The sequence below is a fragment of the Cajanus cajan genome, chromosome 4, assembly GCF_000230855.2.
Source record: "Cajanus cajan strain Asha chromosome 4, NIPB_CcT2T_4, whole genome shotgun sequence".
NCBI lineage: Eukaryota > Viridiplantae > Streptophyta > Magnoliopsida > Fabales > Fabaceae > Cajanus > Cajanus cajan.
The window spans coordinates 7,856,098-7,876,292 of NC_138520.1; the positions used below are offsets into that span (position 1 = coordinate 7,856,098).

General features: G+C 33.5%; 1 protein-coding gene and 1 pseudogene across 1 annotated transcript; one reads left to right on the forward strand and one right to left on the reverse strand.

The window, feature by feature from the left end:
• Nucleotides 1–3,515: 3,515 nt before the first annotated feature.
• On the reverse strand, nucleotides 3,516–4,768 carry LOC109802679 (uncharacterized; annotated as a pseudogene).
• Nucleotides 4,769–9,413: 4,645 nt separating this feature from the next.
• On the forward strand, nucleotides 9,414–19,430 carry GTB1 (global transcription factor group B1). The gene is made up of 17 exons (XM_020364440.3): nucleotides 9,414–9,599; nucleotides 9,696–9,794; nucleotides 10,687–10,810; nucleotides 11,280–11,352; nucleotides 11,474–11,627; nucleotides 12,109–12,244; nucleotides 12,329–12,575; nucleotides 12,664–12,870; nucleotides 12,957–13,082; nucleotides 13,192–13,578; nucleotides 13,653–13,757; nucleotides 13,835–14,614; nucleotides 15,423–15,564; nucleotides 15,673–16,847; nucleotides 17,568–17,777; nucleotides 17,854–18,349; nucleotides 18,742–19,430. Exons 1-17 carry the CDS (start codon nucleotides 9,569–9,571, stop codon nucleotides 19,203–19,205), a joined length of 4,956 nt encoding a protein of 1,651 aa, XP_020220029.1. The 5' UTR covers nucleotides 9,414–9,568; the 3' UTR covers nucleotides 19,206–19,430.
• Nucleotides 19,431–20,195: the final 765 nt, after the last annotated feature.

The window sequence follows — 20,195 nt, forward strand, 5'->3', positions numbered from 1 at the left end:
ATAAAATCATGTTGCATTGCCATCATTGGTTGAACATTTTCCTCGTCAATCTATGCCAATATAACCTTTAGCTGACTTAGAGAAGCATACAAAATGATTTTATTGTGAGGGATGGTGAGAAAAAAAAATTACTTTTTTCTTCTTTTTTTCTTTCATTTCTTTTTATCTTACATCACAAAAGAGCATTAATGTGTGTGAAAGTTCTACCACTTGAGAACTTTAACCTAAAAATACTTACATCATTTGGATTTTTTTAATCAACTATTTATATCTATAATGACAACTTATATTTACTCAGATAAGATATGTAACTCGCCTTTTGCATAGCTCACATTTGTAGTACTAACTTTGTTTGGTTGAGTGATACACTTCTAGTATTATGTTATACACTTAACACAAGTATTATGACCATTAAAGATGTTCGTTTAAAAGTTTCAAGACAACCTGTAAAAGCTAATAAAAAGGGATACCAACATACAAAAACAATATTTTATAATAGTCAATATGATGAACTATACAATTATATCTTGTTTGTTGGTTAACCTAAATGCAAAACCTTATAAAATTTGGATAAGAGAAATATCCAAGGAAGAGTTGCACGTATGTATGATAAAACTGAAATATGATAACCAAGTTTCAAAGGTTCAAGCAATCAATAAAGATGTGCTAAAACATGGGACAAACTAGAAAATTGTCATAATCTTTAAAATACATAATTTTTGCAATATTATTAAGCCTACTCGCATGAAAATAATGATGGTCTAGGAATATGTGTTTGAAAATTTTTTGTGGTCGGTTCATGATGAAACTAGTGGAGAGATTGTTGAAGCTTATCTTTAACTAGATTCATTGATCCTCTTAATCTTTATCCATGAAACTCCAAAGCTCAAATCAAATATGAAAAATGGAGGAAATGAAAGAGATGGTACATGTCACGTCAAGTGAAGATAAGCAAGAATGTGAAGAATTTGACACAAAAATAAATTTCTTTATAAAAAATCATTAAAAAAAAAAAAGAGAAAGATTTTCTCCTAAGAGAGAGCTAGAACTTTTGAAAGAGAAAATCTAAATTTTATTTCTCATAATACTTAATAGTATTTGTCCATGTGGAAGGAACATGTATATATATGGTTTGGTAACTTGTGATGTAAGTTAAGCTAACCTAAGTTAGGTTAACTTGTATTAGAGACTACTAACCCTAGTTACAATTAAAATTTCAAATTTTCTCCCTAAAATTTTTACTATCCTATATATAAAAGAGCTGATAGGACTTACCACATGGCAAGACAAGAAAAGTGTGACTTTTGAAGGTGTCAAAAATGTGACTAGACAAAACCATGCGCTATGCTGGAGACTTATATTATGATAAGTGTTTTATTTTACTTAGAAATTATTATTATTTTGACATTCATCTAACTAGGTTTAAAAGAAATTTGTGTTTAACCCCTAGAATATTGTAAGAATCAAAAGGATTTGTAAATAAGATCATTTATAAAGAGTTGATGAATGAACCATTATTTTCTCTTAGAGATTGAATAAAGTCCCAAATCCTCAAAGTCCCCTTAAATCCGCTCAATCGTTCGGAAGGTCTGAGCAAATCAAAGGTAGAAAACAAAGTGACAATAGAGCCAAATCCGCTTAGCTATTTGGAAACGATTGAGTGAAATTGGTCTAGAAAGGGGTGAAAATTTAGATCCTTAAGGGCTTAGCATATTAGAATTGGCTCAGTTGATAGAGTTTTCTTCACCTTAAAGAATTCAAAAATCTACTTAACCATTTGGAAAGAGTTGAGCAAATTACTCTCTTTCATGTATACTACATTTTTATTATTGGACATATTTAAGAGTCGAGGGAAGAGAAAGTCACAATCAATTAGAGTAGAACAAAGCGAGAATAAAGCTGAGGAGAGAAAGACTTCATGAGTCATCTAGGGACAAGGATTTTGGGTCCTTCTTCTTTTTCTTCTATGGTTTCTTTGTATATATAGATTGTTCTCATTACCATGAGTAGCTAATCCTCTCTTTTTGTTGAGATTGAATGTAAATCATTAAACTCTTATGTAATCCTTTTGATTAATATATATATATATATATATATATATGAGTTAATCACCTATACACTATCAGTGTAAAGTTTTTTACATTGGCAACCATTAAACTCTTTTGCTCATTTAATTAAATTAAAATAAAAAAGGCAGTATTAATATATCTGATTGGTTGCTAGTGTAAAAAAACTTTACACTAGCAGTGTATAGGTGATTAACTCTATATATATGTGTGTGTGTGTGTGTGTTTTATCATTCAGTGTTAGTAATTTGATTATGTTTTTAATGATTAAGGTGAATTGATCAATTATCTTTTGATTTTGATTTAGAATTTGGTTGGAAAGTATTTTCTAAATCTCTTTTGAATCAAATCACCTAATGATTTTAAAGGCTAAGAATAGATTTAGAGTCGTTAATTAAACAAATTCTTGTACTTAATACAAGGATTCTAATTTGGTAAATTAAGGAATTGGTTATCAAATTAGGATCCTTAGAATTTTTAAAGGCAAAGAATCGATTTAGAATGACTTTGAATAATTAAATAACATTGAGTGATAGAATCATATATAGATAACTTTAAGAAAGCATAAAAGTAAGATAGGTGAAGTTCAATCCCAACAGTTTCTCTCACTGTTATTTCTCAAATTTACATTTATTTTATATTGTTTTCCTTGTAAACTTAATATTGAAAATGCAAAACAAAATGTTTATATCCAACTATAAATTTTTCTATTACAATTTTTAATTAGGATATTAGAGATTACAAAATATTTTCCAAGTCCTTAAGAATCGCAACTTGTACTCATAAATTTTATATTACAACAGACTTGGTAAGCTTGCCACTAAATTCCAACAATTGGTTGTGGGAACACCTTATTTATTAGAAGTGGATGTTCAACACTATGGATATCAGGTCCATATGCTCCCATGGGGCAATTTAAGTCAAACAAACTCATATCTCAATTTTTAATTGCACCCCCTAAAATACTATTACACCCCTAAAAATAAAAATTATAAGAAAATAAAATTCTTACAAAAATTGATCCAAAAATACAAAGTCAAAATTAATAAAATATTTACAAGAAAAAATATTTTAAAAAAATAGAAAATAAGCTACTGAAAGTAACACAAAGCCTAATAAGAACTTAAGTCTTCTTCTTTTAAGCCTAGCCCACTCATCTTGGCTCCTTTAGGACTTGGGCCATTGTCATGATGTCATTAATTCATTCTTAGTAGAGGGCTCAACATGAGCAAAAGATACATTCGATAAAGGACTCAAAGTAGATACTAAATGAGAGCCATGTGTCAGGGGTTCAACATGTGGTTTTGGTTATGCAACAAGAATAGGATAATGTGGATTAGTAATAGGAGCAACTACATGTGTTGGAGAACAAACATGCTTCCTATGATTAAGGATAGACCTTTTTTTATAACCACCAAATCAACAATTAGAAGGCTAAGATTGAGAACCTTACCTTGGTGAAGGCGCACTTGTTGCAACAGTAGGAGAACCTACCTTGGGTGGAGTCACACCTTCCTCAGGTGTAGGGGTAGGAATAGGTGTATGTTTAGGAGTTGATGTTGGTGTAAGTACAAATATAGACACAAGTACATGAGAATTTGTAGGAGTTAGATGGGCATCATGATAGATGATGATGGTGGTGGTATGGATGATGTGGTAGAGGAGTAGGAGAAAGTAACTATGTAGAAACGTCCCCATCATTTCCATGAAGGCAATGTTGCAAGATGAATGAAAGTCGAACATGTTTAACTCTACCAAATTTAGTGTTATTCAAGCCAAATTATGAGGCCCATGGTGGTTTTGTGTTAGCTGCTTTAGTCTATCTTTTGATGGAGTAATCCCCACTACAAGTTGAATAAATGACTGAATAACAATAAGAGCATCAATTGTTGAACCTTCAAAATTTTATAAGTTGTTATACAAGTTCTGCAACCAACCCAAAAACCCAATAAAAATCACCATGGCACATCCAATAACTAGTATTTCATCATTCATGAATCTTCTAGAACTATTGAGGATTATAAATTATATATTATGTAGTGACTCCCTCATTTAGGATAGTATTTTGCAACACTAATGAAGACACTACTCCCACTAGCACACTAGCAAACAAGCTTGCTTATTTTTTATATCTATAATGTTCTTTCTTGCATAGTCCAAATCAAAACATGACTCACTTGAAACAAACAAATCCAACAACAGAGCTCTTACACAAGAATTCTATGATGACCATGGACACATAACATAAAATCATAACTGAAGTTGACCTCAAATAGAAGGTATGATGAATGATAACCATAAACAGTAGTGGGTAAAAAAGGATAGACAATCCTCAAAGGATGTCAAATATAATATGGACTTTAATTGACTAGTCAGCTCAACAAAATTTTATTCTATTTGATAAATGGGGAAATTCAATTTAAAGCTATATTGTGCTTACCCTTTTTGTAGAGGAAATGCATTCTATTGCAAAATTATAATAACTTCTCCCTTAAATTCAACACGTAAGGATCTCCAAACAAAGATGAAGAAGTAAGGTGGAGAATTGATTGGTGTATAATCAGGGGTGTAAATGATGCTCTTATCAAACTGATGACAGTCAAAGAAATTTCAGTGTCTTTATCATTAAGATCAATTGCAAAAATCACTCTTGTCTTGTTTGACTCAAGTAAAGCTTCTAGAAACAAGATGAACACATGAATTTTTTAATAATAAAAGAGAAAAATACTAGCATTTAAATATTAATAAAGAATATCGAAGGTAACTATTAAAAGATAGGTACTTTGCTAGAGGGAGGATCTATCTCATTAAAAATTTCATTTACAAGTTGAAATTTGTTATCTTCTAGCAAAAAGACATATTTATAAGAAAAGAAGCTTGCAACTATATCATGACCTACAAAATTAAACAATATCATTGAACATATAGAATTTATAAATTATGCTTATGTCATTAAAAGAGTTTGACATTTTAGGTAGTTGTTGTAATAGTCAAACTTTAGAGTATTGTGGAAATGCATATGATTAAGTGATATAATTTTGTTGTTAACAATGTCTTAGAATTTATCCATAAAATTACACATCCATATAAGCATAAGGAAAATTCTATAAAAACATGTAAAATGCGAGCAAAACAATATGTGTGGAGATACTAAATCTCATTTTTGTAAAAGAAAGGAAGAAAAACTGAATAATGAGATTTGAAGAATCATCTTATGCAAAGGTAAAATATAAAGTGTATATTATTAAGGAAATATATTTACAATCACACCTATCCCAATTTTTGACAATCTTAACACCAAATTAAAGAACAAAATTACATGCAAATTATTATTTTTGGTTAATTAATATCTCTTTTCCTACCTCCAAAACTCCATTCTTGAGATCCAACATTTCACTACTTATTGTTACTTCATTTCCCCCTAAGCCCTTCTCATTATTCAAGTAATCTTTTATATGTTATAGCCTATTCATTCAATCTCCCATTAGTAAGTAAATCTCGCAATTGAACATTTTGAATTTGTTATGGTGAAAAAAGTGTTCAACATGATGGATGGATAATAAGGTAGGAATTTGAAATGACATCTAGTGGTTGGGCATATGGTGTCACAATGTTATGTCCATGGTAATACTATGGCCATTGTAATTAAATTTTCCAAATCAAGCAAAAGCTTCACAAATTCAAGGTTAAAATTAGAACTTATAAGAAAGAAAGCTGTCAAAAAAAGTTTATTGTCATATTCATAGCTTAATTACAACAAAGCACTTTAGGGATAAACTTAATGATGTTGTATGTCTGACAAATGCTTAATTGCACTTCATATCCTCAAACTTGTGCTATTTGGCAAATTTTGCCCCCGAATAATTTTTCTCACAAATTATGCCGCTAACTTTTAAATTTTGACAATTTGTGTCCTCTTGTTGATTGTGCGTCAAAATACTAGCAGTGTCCATCATTTATACCATTGTAATGGGTCTAAAACCAAAAGAAAAATGCCATAGTGGAAGTTTTATGGGTAGTGCCACCAGGTCCAAATTAAAAACAATTTGTAAGCTATTAACATGCAATGTGGCTTACCAAATTAGAGTGTGGAAAATGCAAGTGACCTAACATAAGTACACCATGATAGTGCTAATGGATTAACATGCTCATTGCAAGGTCCAACCACAAAACTTTATCATAATTGAATTATTGAGTGAACATAAATGATCTATCAATTTTTTTTATGTGTAGAAATACAAACATTTTAAGCTTATACTAAGAGTACCCATTTTCATAAATGTGGAAGTTGATGATTGGGTATTTGAGTTTATATTAAGCATGTTACTTTTATTCTTGGATTTACGTGAGATATATAAAATATATACATTAAAAAATGGTAATTAACTATTATACTAGTTGTTTAAAAGTGTAGGAATTGAATTGCTACAATTCAATCATAAAATAAAACCATATAATGTGTATAATTGGAACAATCCATCTATTCTAGATGTAATTGCACAATTAGAGATATCCTATTTTTGTAAGGCAGATCTAGTGGGATCAATAACTTCAACTAAAATTTAGTTTAATTAATCAAACAACACTCTAATATAAAGTCACAATTAACTAAATAAGTAGAAAAACTTACTAGAAAGTTATTTGACCTTATAACAATACATTATTATAAGAAAGGTCTAAAAGGAAAAGTTAACAAGGATGACAACAACATTTGTGTCAATGTGTAAATATGTGAGTATAAATAAGGTAAATAAAAAATTGCAAGGCATATAAAAAAGAGTTCATCATCACCTATACACTGCCAGTGTAAAGTTTTTTTACAGTGACAACCAATCACATCTTTTAATAATGTCATATCAGTTGCTTATTTAATGAAATAAAATAAAATAAAATAATTTAAAAGATATGATTGATTGCTAGTGTAAAAAACTTTACACTGACATTGTATGGATGATTAACTCTATAAAAAATGTTACAATTATATTAAGTCAAACCATCATTTTACATAACATTAACAAACATAATTTACTATATCTAACCCTTCCCTGCAAGTATCTAAAATAATTACCCATAAAAGTTTCTCAAAGGCATTTTTCTTCTATGTTTAGATCCATTACAATGACATATATGATAAATACTTTGTTAATATTTTGAAAGACAATTGATGAGAGGGAACAAATTGTCAAAATCTAAAAGTTTGAAAGTATAAATCACAAGAAAATTTACTTGGAGGCAAAATTTGCCAAATAGCAAAAGTTTGGGGGCACAAAATACAATTAAGTCTCTGTTAAACATACCATGTTATTAAGTTTCTCCATGTTAGATTTGTCACATGAACACTTCTTAGGATTTTGATGGGAGGACACAAATTGCCAAAATCTAAAAGTTTGGAGGCATAATTCGTGAAAAAAAAGTTGTGGGCAAAATTTATCAAAAAAAAAAAAACAAAAGTTCTAATTAACCATGTGTATCATTAATTAACCATGCCTAGGCACTTTTTGTTATGCAAGTGTAAACTATTGAGTGCTTCCATATTCACACATCTTGGACCGCCTCCACCAAGCAACGTCTAATAGGGAGAATGGCATTGGCTACCAAAGGTAGAATGATGGTATACAACTGATCTAGGTTCCAAGTTGAATTAACTTAAACATCTTTGATTGAGATATTAAGGTAATGGACACCCATCCAAGAAAAATGGTGGGCAACATGAGATTTTAGTGCCCAAAGTTGAAACCAAAATTCAGTGTTTACTTCACCAAGCTTAATTTTAAAACCATCCCTAAGACACTCTATAGCTTGCTAGATAGAGCTCCAAGTAAGCATATCTTTCTTTAGATACAAATCTTGCATAATAAAAATCCAAAGTTGACTTGAGTTATTTAAAAGGACCCAAGTCAATTTCCTCAACAAAGTCATGTTTTGGTGTCTAGCAACTTGGACTCCCAACCCTTCCTATCTTTCGAATTTTGTGATTTCATTCCAACCTACCATCTGTACCCACGATCCAATTTGCAAATAAAAGTGCACACAATTTTATCAAAGAAATCACAAAGGGTACTAGTGAATTTGCATTTTGTAAATAGGAATTAAGGATAATATTGCTTTTGCCAGAGTTACTCTTCTAGGCTTGTTGAGAAAATGACTCTTCCAATTGGCTAGTTTACTATTAACTTTATCTATAATTTCACAAAAACTACCTTTATGACCCCACCTTAAAACATCCTGAAACCTAAATATTTTCCTAAGTGATTAGTAAACCCTATTTGTGTGATATTGTATATTGACTCCCTCATTCTGTTATCGAGCCCTTGAGAGGCAAAATCACGAGATTTATCCAAGTTGATCTTCATACTTAAGATACGACAAAAGTCATCAAGTACGCTAAAAATATTATGAGCTTGTGAAGGTTTCGCTTTGGTGAAAAATAGGACATCATCAACAAAAATCAAGTGGGAGATTTTGGGGCCAAAGTTAGTTAACTATGTAGGTTTCTATCTCACTCATTAACTATATAAGAAACCAATGCTCTTGATATTTCCATGCAAAGAACACATAGATATAGGAACAATCATTTTCCAAGTCTCTCACACTTTAAGTAACCATTCATTATCCTTTTCTGTTTTTATTTATTTTTAATTATAAAGAGGTACAAAATATCTTTTTTTTCCTTAGTATATATAGATTAACATTGCATAAAGAGTTACATATTCAACATCTAATATAAGATAAATATCATCTAGATATGATCAAATCAATTGATTTTTGTAAAAGTGCAATCAAATTATTTGATTCTTTTTTTTTTTTTTTTGAAATTTTAAGTTTCAAATTTCTTTTTAAACAGATTTTAGACCATTTCCAATAAAAGTTTTTAACATAATTCTCAAATATACAAATTTATCCATCAAAATAGGATGATGTGAGTATCACATGTAAGATTATTATTATATAAGAACTTTCAAGAATTAATTGTTAAAAAATAAAATAATTTTATATAAAAAATACAAGGTCCATTATGAAATCTATATAAGGTGAATTAAGAATTTAATTTCTTCCATCTAAAAAAAGTATAAAAAAAAAAAATCTAAAATGCTACTTGGCATTGAAAAAAAAAAAAAAGTGGATTAAGAACCAAATTAGGTTCTACTACCATGTGTATATATATGATTTGTAAAAAAAAATCAAATATTAAAATATTACATATAAATATTTTTAAAAATATAATATGTTTACTTTTTCAAAATTTATTTTATTTTATTTTTACATTATTTTGCTGAAATTTAAAATAGAGAGAAAAGCCAGGCCCGGGCTAGGATAGCAGTAATATATAATAGAGAGATATAAATACAGAACACCATCTGGGCCTCCTCTTACATTCTTCACTTCAAAACTCACTCTTTCCTTCCGCTTCTTCTGATTCGCATTCGACAGTGACTGCGTTCGTTCCCTTTCGCTTTCTCTGTCATTTTTGTTAGCTCGCTGCGTTTCGCAGCTCTTCAATCATGGCCAAAGGTGTTATCTCCGACGAAGAAGGTGAACCCTAGAAATTCCCTAATTCCTCTATTCATTTTCGTTTCCCCTTCCAACTTTCTCACATTTCCGGTTTCTTTGGCTCTCCAATGCGTGCAGACGATGTCGAACTCGACGAGGAAGAGAGGGAGCCCGTTGAGGGCGACGAATTGGATGAGGGTCGCGATGTGGACAACGAAGACGAGGACGAAGAAGAGGGTATGGGCTTTGATTCGGTCCAAATTTCTGAACTATACGCCGTTCGAATGTTATTTATTTATTTTGCAGTTTTTTTTTATTTGATTGCGAAATTCTGGAGTGGTGGTGGCATTTGCTAGTTTTTTAGAACACTAGGGTTTCGGCCTTGAAATTAGGATTGGCTTGTGTTGCGCTGTTTGGTGGGTGGGTGGGGGAGCTATTGCCTGTGCTAAATGCATGAAGACTCTCTTTTAGGTTAATAGTGTATGTTTGGAAACGAAAGCAACAATAGTTTGCAACCTTGTTGGTTTTTTGATGTTAGAAACCGAAAAATAAACATGGATATTCCGATATTGGATTTTTCTCATGTTGATATTTGTCATCTGGCTGCATGAAACGGGAGATATATATACTGTGCATGTGCGAAAATCAATGAAACTCTGGTAACTCTAGTGAATTATAAACGTTTTTCTTCTGTGTCTGTTGTGTAAGATTTAATAGCATCTACATATGGGATTCTTTCACATTTTTCTAAGTTCAAAGTCGTGTCTTGGTTGCGGGAAAATGTTTTGTATGAGCTGAGGTAGACAGTCTTCTGGCCAATGTTTTGTGGTTTCCATTTAGAAAGAGTGATGTTTATTTTAGAGTTTTGTTTGCTTGTTTGTTCAAATGGTGTTAGCATTTTACCGTGTAGTCCCTTTTGCCTGTAATGTAATTGTCAGTTGAGAGTTTTGTTTCCTGTTTTTTTTTTTTTATGTTTCACATTTTTTTTTTCTTGATATATGAATGTGATCTCTAAGATGGTGTCTTATTTTCTGGAACTAATAGTGTGCATAGGATTATCCCTTCATAGGCTTTATCCAATGCCATCTAACTGTTGCTGAAGCACTTTTTCTTTCTCTCCTTACTTCAGAAGGGCAGGACGAATATGAAAATGACGGATTTATAGTAGATGACATAGAGGATGAAGATCAGGATGAAGAAGAGAGAGCAGAAAGTGATGAGGAGCGACAGAGGAAGAAAAAGAGGAAGAAAAAGTCCGTTTTTATCCCTTATGTGTTTTTTTACCTCTGCTTGTGGTTGAAGTTGATGAACTTATGTTAAGAGTAGAAAGCAGCATATTTGATAATAGAATTTTTTTTTTGGTTTAATTTAGATAAATTTGTAATTTTGTATGTATTTATATGCATATTTGATATTCACTCTTGCATCAGGTAGCTTATAGCCTTTTCTCTTACAAAACTATTTGTGTTTTCTGAATGTCATATAATTCTGTCTTCCATTGTTTTGAAAGTTTAGTTATGCACATGGGCTGGTTTCTGCCATTGTTTTTCCCCTGCTACCCCTCAGTTTATGTTATGTGTCCCTCTGGTGGAAGATTGTGATGGAATTGAAAAAATGTTTATTGTGTGCTTTCATCTGTACTGTTTTAAAATTTCAAACATCAATGATGTTAACATTCATATTTCATTCTAAATATTTGATGAATTAATCTCACTATTTTAGGGAGGAGTATGTCCTTGATGAAGATGATTATGAGTTGCTAGAGGACAATAATATCAATATTCATCGGCGGAAGGTTTTGAAATTTTATTATATATTTCAACTTTTTTTTTATTTATTAATGTTGGCTTTTAGCAGATAATTACTATGTGTTATATGTAAATTTTATTGAAAATAGTATTTTTATAATTCATAAGGAGAGCAAAAAGTTTAAGCGGCTGAAAAAAGGCCGGAGGGATACTGAAGGGGAGCCCTCTGGGCTATCTGATGAGGAGGAGTTTGTTGGAAGTGGTAAAGTTGGGCGAACTGCTGAGGAGAAGTTAAAACGCAGTTTATTTGGTGATGATGAAGGTATGGTCTGGTTGTTGTGGTCTGTGTTATTGGTTTTTCAATTTTCATTAATCAGTAATTGATAGCTGCTGGAAAATTATTTTTCAAGCTGAATGCATTTTATTTATAAATCTATCATATCACACTTGGATAAATCAATTCTGAGCTTGGAGACGTTCACTGGAAGACAATATTTTAATAAGTGTTTACTTTGAATTGTGTAAAATGTTTTGTGAATGTGAAATCAACTAAATAGTATTGAAATTATTTTTGATTTTTTCCTTTTATTTAATGAAGACAATATTGTACATTGTATGTAAAAGATACAAAAAGTCTGCCCTTATGTATTCTGGGTTGTCAATGTAGGTTATTGGCATTTTAGTCGGCATAATGAATTCTAACCATCTCATGTGGAATTCCATTTTGTATGCCAAAAGTAATTTGTGCTCATACATGTGCCAATAATCAAGCACTTGCTTGCTATGCTTTTCATGAATTACAGGAGCCCCACTTGAAGACATTGCTGAAGAGGAGGAGCAAGGAGAAGAGGAAGAGGATGCTGACATTGGAGAAGATGATGAAATGGCTGACTTCATTGTGGATGAAGAAGAAGTTGATGAGAATGGAGCTCCTATGAGGTATTTTAAATGTATGCTTTTGGCTTTTTTATTATTAAGAATCAATTATTTGATCTAAGGATCTGTTACTGCAATTCTATACAGACAGAGGAAGCTGAAGAAAAAGAAAACTAGGCAGGCACCAGGAGTCTCTTCCTCTGCTCTACAAGAAGCTCAAGAATTATTTGGTGATCCAGATGAGTTGATTCTGAATCGCCAGAAAAATCTAGAAATGAGTGAATTTAGAGAGAGTAGACTTGAAGATGAATTTGAACCTATTGTTCTTTCTGAGAAATATATGACACAGAAGGATGACAGGATTAGGGAGCTTGATATTCCTGAGAGAATGCAGGTCTTCTGAGAGATCTCTGAACTTATATTAAAATTTTCTGATTATTGAAGTGCTTTCTTTTATGATGATCTGTTGTATTTTTTTACAGATATCAGAGGAGAGTACTGGTGCTCCTCCGTTGGATGCAAGTAGTATTGATGAAGAGAGTCAGTGGATAGTTAATCAACTTGGAAATGGAGCGGTCCCTTGGATTTCCAAGAATGTCCTTAACCCCCAAACTAATGAAATGGAACTACCAATTGACAAGGATGATATTATCAGATTTTTGGAACTGCATCATGTGCAAAAATTAGATGTCAGTATTATTTGATCATGCAGAGTTTTTGCCTCTATTGTTAGTTTTATCTTCATTTTCCTAATCTGGAATTTGTTATCTTTTAGATTCCATTTATTGCTATGTATCGGAAAGAGGAGTGCTTAAGCCTATTGAAAGACCTAGAGCAGCTGGAGGCTGGTGATGAGAATTGGGATAAGAACGACAAGACACCTTCTCTGAAATGGCACAAGGTTCAAAATTGATTTTGTTAATTGTTATCTGTTACTATATTATATTTATTATTGATAATTGATAATGAGGTTAAAAATTCTGTTGATGGATTCACTGTGCATTGTTTAGGTGCTATGGGCTCTTCAGGACTTGGACAAGAAGTGGTTGCTTCTTCAAAAGCGGAAGAGTGCCCTCCAGTCATACTATAGTAAACGGTTTGAAGAAGAGTCCCGTCGTGTGTATGATGAGACAAGACTAAACTTGAATCGTCAATTGTTTGAATCAGTTATGAGATCATTGAAGGAAGCAGAATCTGAGAGGGAGGTTGATGATGTTGACTCCAAGTTCAACTTGCATTTCCCACCAGGCGAAGCTGGTGTTGATGAAGGACAATACAAGAGACCAAAAAGGAAGTCAATGTATAGCACTTTCAGCAAGGCAGGTCTATGGGAGGTTGCAAGCAGGTTCGGGTGTAGTCCTGAGCAACTTGGATTATGTCTATCTGTAGTTAAGTTGGTAAGTATGCTTACATTTGGAAGTGCTGTTTGTTTTGGCCCTAAACTAAAGGTTTTTTTTTACATGCCCTGTAGCAAGAGTTGGAAGATCCAAAGGAAACACCAGAAGAGATGGCTTCTAACTTCACGTGTGCTATGTATGGTACCCCTGAAGAAGTACTTAAATGTGCTAGGCACATGGTATGTATCTGTAACTATGTTTGCAATGATTATATAAGGCAACTATTGTTTGATCATGTTGGTTATTTTTGTTCCAGGCAGCTGTTGAGATAAGTTGTGAGCCTAGCATTAGGAAACATGTTCGTAGCCACTTTCTTGACCATGCAGTTGTGTCAACTTGTCCTACTGCTGATGGAAATACAACAATAGATTCTTTCCATCAGTTTGCTGGGGTGAAATGGCTGCGGGAGAAGCCTTTGTCTAAATTTGGAGATGTGCAATGGCTCCTTATACAGAAGGCAGAAGAGGAAAAACTCATTCAAGTTACTATTAAGCTGCCTGAGGATTATCTTAATAAGTTAATAGACCAATTCAATGAATATTATATCAGTGACAGTGTTAGCAGATCTGCTCAACTGTGGAATGAACAGAGGAAGTTAATATTGCATGATGCCATTTTTCGATTCCTTTTACCATCTATGGAAAAAGAGGCAAGAGGTGTCTTGGCAAGTAAAGCAAAGAATTGGTTACTTATGGAGTATGGTAAGGCCTTGTGGAGTAAGGTTTCTGTGGGGCCATATCAACAGAAGGAAAATGATCTTGGTTCAGATGAAGAGGCTGCTCCTAGGGTTATGGCGTGCTGTTGGGGCCCTGGAAAGCCACAAACAACTTTTGTTATGTTAGATTCATCAGGAGAAGTGCTAGATGTGCTTTACACTGGGTCTCTTACTTTAAGGTCACAGAATGTTAATGATCAACAACGGAAGAAGAATGACCAAGAACGTGTACTGAAGTTTATGACAGATCACCAACCACATGTTGTTGTTTTAGGAGCAGTTAACTTGTCTTGCACTCGTTTGAAGGAAGATATATACGAGGTTTGCATCTTGGTTTCTGTGTCAATGCCTGTATGTTGATGAAATGGATTGGAGGATTCATCACTTTGTGTAATAGCAATCCTGCAATTGTAGAAATTTTATTCCCATTTTATTCCAATCACCTAACCCTCAAGGAAATGGCAATGATCAACTCTTATTCCTATTACCATTTAAATTCAAATTATGTTCCCTTCAACCAAATATGCACTTAGTTTGATTGTTTTTAATATACCCATGTTTTCCCAAATACACGGTTTGAATATCCTCAGCATCATACTGTTACTATAAAACTTTTGCTTTGGAGAATAAATCTTTGGGTTAGCAAGAGTTAATTATAAAACCATTGATCAGAGAAACTAGTCATCTTTACCTCCTACTTAGTAAGTTGATGAAGTATTATAGCTACAATTAAGCTCTAATAGATTGCTTTAGGGTCCGTTTGCTTAAACTAAAAAAAATAAGTGTTTCTAAACAAGTGTTTTTTAATAAAACAATTCTTTAAGAAGCAGATATAAGTTGCTTCTTAAAAAAAGCAGAAAACTGTTTGTTTTAAAAAAGAAGTTTAAACAAACACAAAAAAAAGTAAAAAAATGCTTATTTTATTAAAAAAAAAAGCACTTTATAAGAAAAAAGAAGCTTAAACAAACAGACCCCTAGTTATTGTGTCATGAGTTCATGTTTAATTTATTTGCATATGACAGGTCCTTCAAGTTGTTTCATTCATGTATTCTTCCCTCACCTAGTGGGATAAAGCTTTTATTGTTGTCGTTTGGTGGGTCTTATCTGTGATTTGCTAAACTTTTTTCAGGTCATTTTTAAGATGGTGGAGGAAAACCCTAGAGATGTTGGGCACGAAATGGATGGTCTCAGCATCGTTTATGGGGATGAATCTCTTCCCCGACTTTATGAAAATTCTCGAATTTCCTCTGATCAACTTCCTTCCCAGCAAGGTAATTATTGTTGAGTGTTTGCTGCTCCCTATCTTTAAGGAATCACATATTTCATCCTATTTTTCTTGCATTTCTAAGTGTAAGATTTTATTTTTCTTACTTAAACAGGCATTGTGAGACGGGCTGTTGCACTTGGGCGTCATCTCCAGAACCCATTGGCAATGGTTGCGACATTATGTGGACCTAGAAAGGAAATCTTGTCATGGAAACTAAGTCCTTTGGAGAGTTTCCTCAACCCAGATGATAAATTTACAATGGTTGAACAGGTTATGGTAGATGTGACCAATCAGGTTGGCTTAGACATTAATTTAGCAATAAGTCATGAGTGGTTATTTGCTCCATTGCAATTTATTTCTGGGCTTGGTCCACGGAAGGCTGCATCCTTACAGAGATCCCTGGTAAGAGCTGGTGCAATTTTTACTCGGAAGGACTTTTTGACAGAACATAAACTTGGTAAAAAGGTGTTTGTCAATGCGGTTGGTTTTTTGCGTGTCCGGCGAAGTGGGTTGGCTGCTAGCAGCAGCCAATTTATCGATTTGCTGGATGATACAAGAATTCACCCTGAATCTTATATTCTTGCCCAAGAGTTGGCCAAAGATGTGTATGAAGAAGATGGCACAGGTGATGCTAATGATGATGATGATGCGCTGGAGATGGCCATAGAGCATGTTAGAGACCGACCTAGTTATTTGAAAAACCTTGATGTTGAGGAATATGCTTCTGAGAAGAAACGTCAGAACAAAATACAAACTTTCTATGACATAAAAAGAGAATTGATTCAAGGCTTTCAGGATTGGCGTAAGCAATATGAAGAACCAAGTCAGGATGAGGAGTTCTATATGATTTCAGGTGAGACTGAAGAGACCCTTGCTGAAGGCAAAATGGTTCAAGTCACAGTTCGCAGAGTGCAAGCCCAGAAAGCAATATGTGGGCTTGAATCTGGTATGACTGGAATCCTCATGAAAGAAGACTATACAGATGACTGGAGAGATGTAATTGAATTATCTGATAGGCTACATGAAGGTGACATGCTCACTTGTAAAATCAAGTCAATCCAAAAGAATAGGTATCAAGTCTTCCTTGTTTGTAAGGATAGTGAAATGAGAAGTAATCGATTACAGAATAACCGTGACATTGACCCCTATTACCATGAAGACCGGAGCAGTGTTCAGAGCGATCAAGAGAAAGCTCGGAAAGACAAGGAGCTTGCAAAGAAGCATTTCAAGCCAAGGATGATTGTTCATCCACGCTTTCAGAACATAACTGCAGATGAAGCAATGGAGGTTTGTTGCCAAGTTTTTTATTTTAATTTTTGTATTTTATAGACCTTATGTTTGAATCATAAGATTTTCTGAAGTTGTGAAATGTCTTAGTTCTACATGTATGCACATGTTTACATGTGTTTGAAGTTGGTAGGTAGAACTCAATCCTTGGTGTTGAAGAAATTATTTAGTGATGATTGACTCCTAGAGTGATGAAAAAATTATTTTAATGATGATTGACTCCTAGACTTCAATTGGTTGAGTTGGTGTTGGATGTTTGTACTGGTAAAATTGGTTTGGATGCCATCACTTCCGAGTTCTGACAGATACATGCAGATGCTACGTAGGATCTTTGACATTTTATACCCAGATTCCAATTTAACTTCATACCTTCCTTGATGACTTCATAATTAAATGTCCTCAATTTTATTCTATTTTTCATTGATGGCAGCTTGTTTTGAAGAATAAGCATGTGATATTTACTGAAACAAACATTTTTGCTTGAATTTTGGTGCTTATAGATCATAGATTCAAATAAATCTATTGGAGTTCCTAGGTTTTTTAAAGTTTGTTTGGTTCCTCGGTGTGACAAACTTGTAATCTGGTAGGACTTGATCTATAAAACACTATCTTCTGATCATGTAGTCATTAAAAGAATAAAAAAAATTAATTAGTTTTCTTTTAGCAAAAATTTAGTTATTAATATGGTGCTAACTTAGCTTTACCTCTATCTTTATGCAGTTATTGTCTGACAAAGATCCTGGAGAAAGTATAATCCGTCCGAGTTCCCGAGGACCTTCACATATTACTTTAACTCTTAAAATTACTGATGGAGTATATGCCCATAAGGATATCCTTGAAGGTGGGAAGGAACACAGGGACATTACAAGTTTACTCCGAATTGGGAAGACACTTAAAATTGGAGAGGACACTTTTGAGGACTTAGATGAGGTAAGCCACCTCAAAATTTCTGGATGCATTGTTTGCGACTCTATGACTTAATTTTTTCTTACTGATTGTTTTTTAGGTTATGGACCGTTACGTTGATCCCTTGGTGACTCACTTAAAGGCAATGCTAAACTATCGCAAATTCCGAAAGGGTACAAAAACAGAAGTTGATGAACTTTTGAAGATGGAGAAAGCCGAGTATCCTATGCGCATTGTCTATAGTTTTGGCATCGCACACGAGCATCCCGGCACATTTATATTAACTTATATAAGAAGTACAAATCCACACCATGAGTACATCGGCCTTTACCCGAAAGGATTCAGGTTCAGGAAAAAGATGTTTGAGGACATTGATCGGCTTGTGGCATATTTTCAGAGGCATATTGATGATCCCCAGCATGATTCGGCCCCCTCCATTAGATCCGTTGCTGCTATGGTACCAATGCGAAGCCCTGCTACTGGTGGCTCATCTGGGGCATCTGTTGGTAGTGGCTGGGGTGGTTCAAACAATGAGGGTGGCTGGAGAAGTCACTCTTATGATAGGGATCGATCATCTACACCTGGTTCTAGGACAGGTATACTGATTTAATTTTGAATTCAGTTGTAGTTTTATAAATTTTCATGTATTATTGGAACTAGTTAGGTGCTGAACTAGATAATTATTATTTTCTGGTTATCTAATCTGTATGCTCTTACAGCTTTGCTGGGTCAAATGAATTTGGTTTAGTTATTTTTCTTTGGATTTCATCTTGGTCTACCTGCTGCTTTTTAAGTATTCAGAGTGCTGACTTCCATGCTCTTATATCTGTAGTGATTGGTTTCCCCATCCCTATATTTTATTTGCTTCTTTCTGTTCCCCTTGTCTCTGTTTCACGTGTCATCAAGCAAATTTTCACCTGCCATTTTTCCAGTAAGAAATGACAATTTTTTGTGTGAAATTTATGTTCATGTTTCTTTTGTTATACAGGACGGGGTGAATACAGAAACAATGGGAATCGGGATGAACATCCTAGTGGAGTGCCTCGTCCATATGGTGGTGGACGAGGACGTGGTCGGGGTTCATACAACAATAGAGGACACAACAATAATGAAAGGCAGGACTCTGGTTATGGGGGCAGATGGAGTTCTAACAATACAAAAGATGCGGATGATGGTTTAAGCAATTTCCCTGGGGCCAAGGTTCAAAATTCTCCTGGAAGGGAAGCTTTTCCTGGTGGTTGGGGTGGAAGTGGTGGAAGTAGTGGAGGCAGTGGTTGGGGAGGAGGTGGAGCTAATAACAGTGATAATGGTGGCTGGGGTGGACAGGGGAGTGGTGGTGCTGGTCCAAGTGATGGTGAACAAGGAAGCTCTGGCTGGGGAACTGGCTCCAAGAAACCACCACCAGCAGCAGCAGCTGATAACGGATGGGGTGGAAATTCTGGAGGTTGGTGAACAAAACTCGTAGAACTTAGTCTAGCTTCTTTATCCGCAGGCTGTAGGTTGATTTTGAAGTCATTAATTATGTAATCCTCTTTTTCCACCCTGAAATGAATGAATGAATAATGATATTTGGGTAGTTTCTTTTTGAAATGTAATGAATTCTGACTATTTCCTTGAACTTGGATCCCTGCGTGTGGGTTGGTTGGGATTTCATATGTAAAGCACCACATTTGTTCATAGCATAGCTACATCAGCTGCCACACCTGCAGAAATTAATGCTTTGGACTCAGCGAAGAAACATCCATTCCTGAGACTTTAACCTGACATCCGCTTGTAAGAGAGGACATTCCATGCACTAGACGAACAAACAGATAGGTTATAAAGGTTGCAATACTCATTGAGAATGGTGTGCTTGCACCTCTTATTTTGGAATATACCAAATAGTGACAATGACAAGAGTCAAATGAAGGAGAGAATGAGCTGTTAACAAAGACAACCATTTGTAGGATATTGACCATGGCAAAATGAAGTTATGCAGCAACAGCCACTCATTTATCAAATAGATTCGAAACATGCAACTGAAAAATATCATGATCCACAAGCAAAATAGTTCCATTATCAATGCTTTACCAAAAACACAGATAACTTCATCACCAACAATTTCTAATTTATTTTTGGTATAAATATATATTAAAAGGTTATTTAATGTTAGTATTTTGTTGCACATTAATTATTTTTTAGTATAAATGTTATAAATTTTTAGTATAAATATACGTTTCAAAATATTTGTTCTATTCTATTTTACTACTACGATTTTAGCTTGGAGAAAGTACAAGATAATAACTTGTTTTATGTAGTTAAAATTTATAATAAATAAATATTTTTGGTTATATTTAGTGTTATAGTTAAAATTTGTAACAAATAGTTTTGAACACTTGAATTATATTTTAAATTTATGATAAATAATTTATATTATATTATACGATTATTTGTAATTATTAA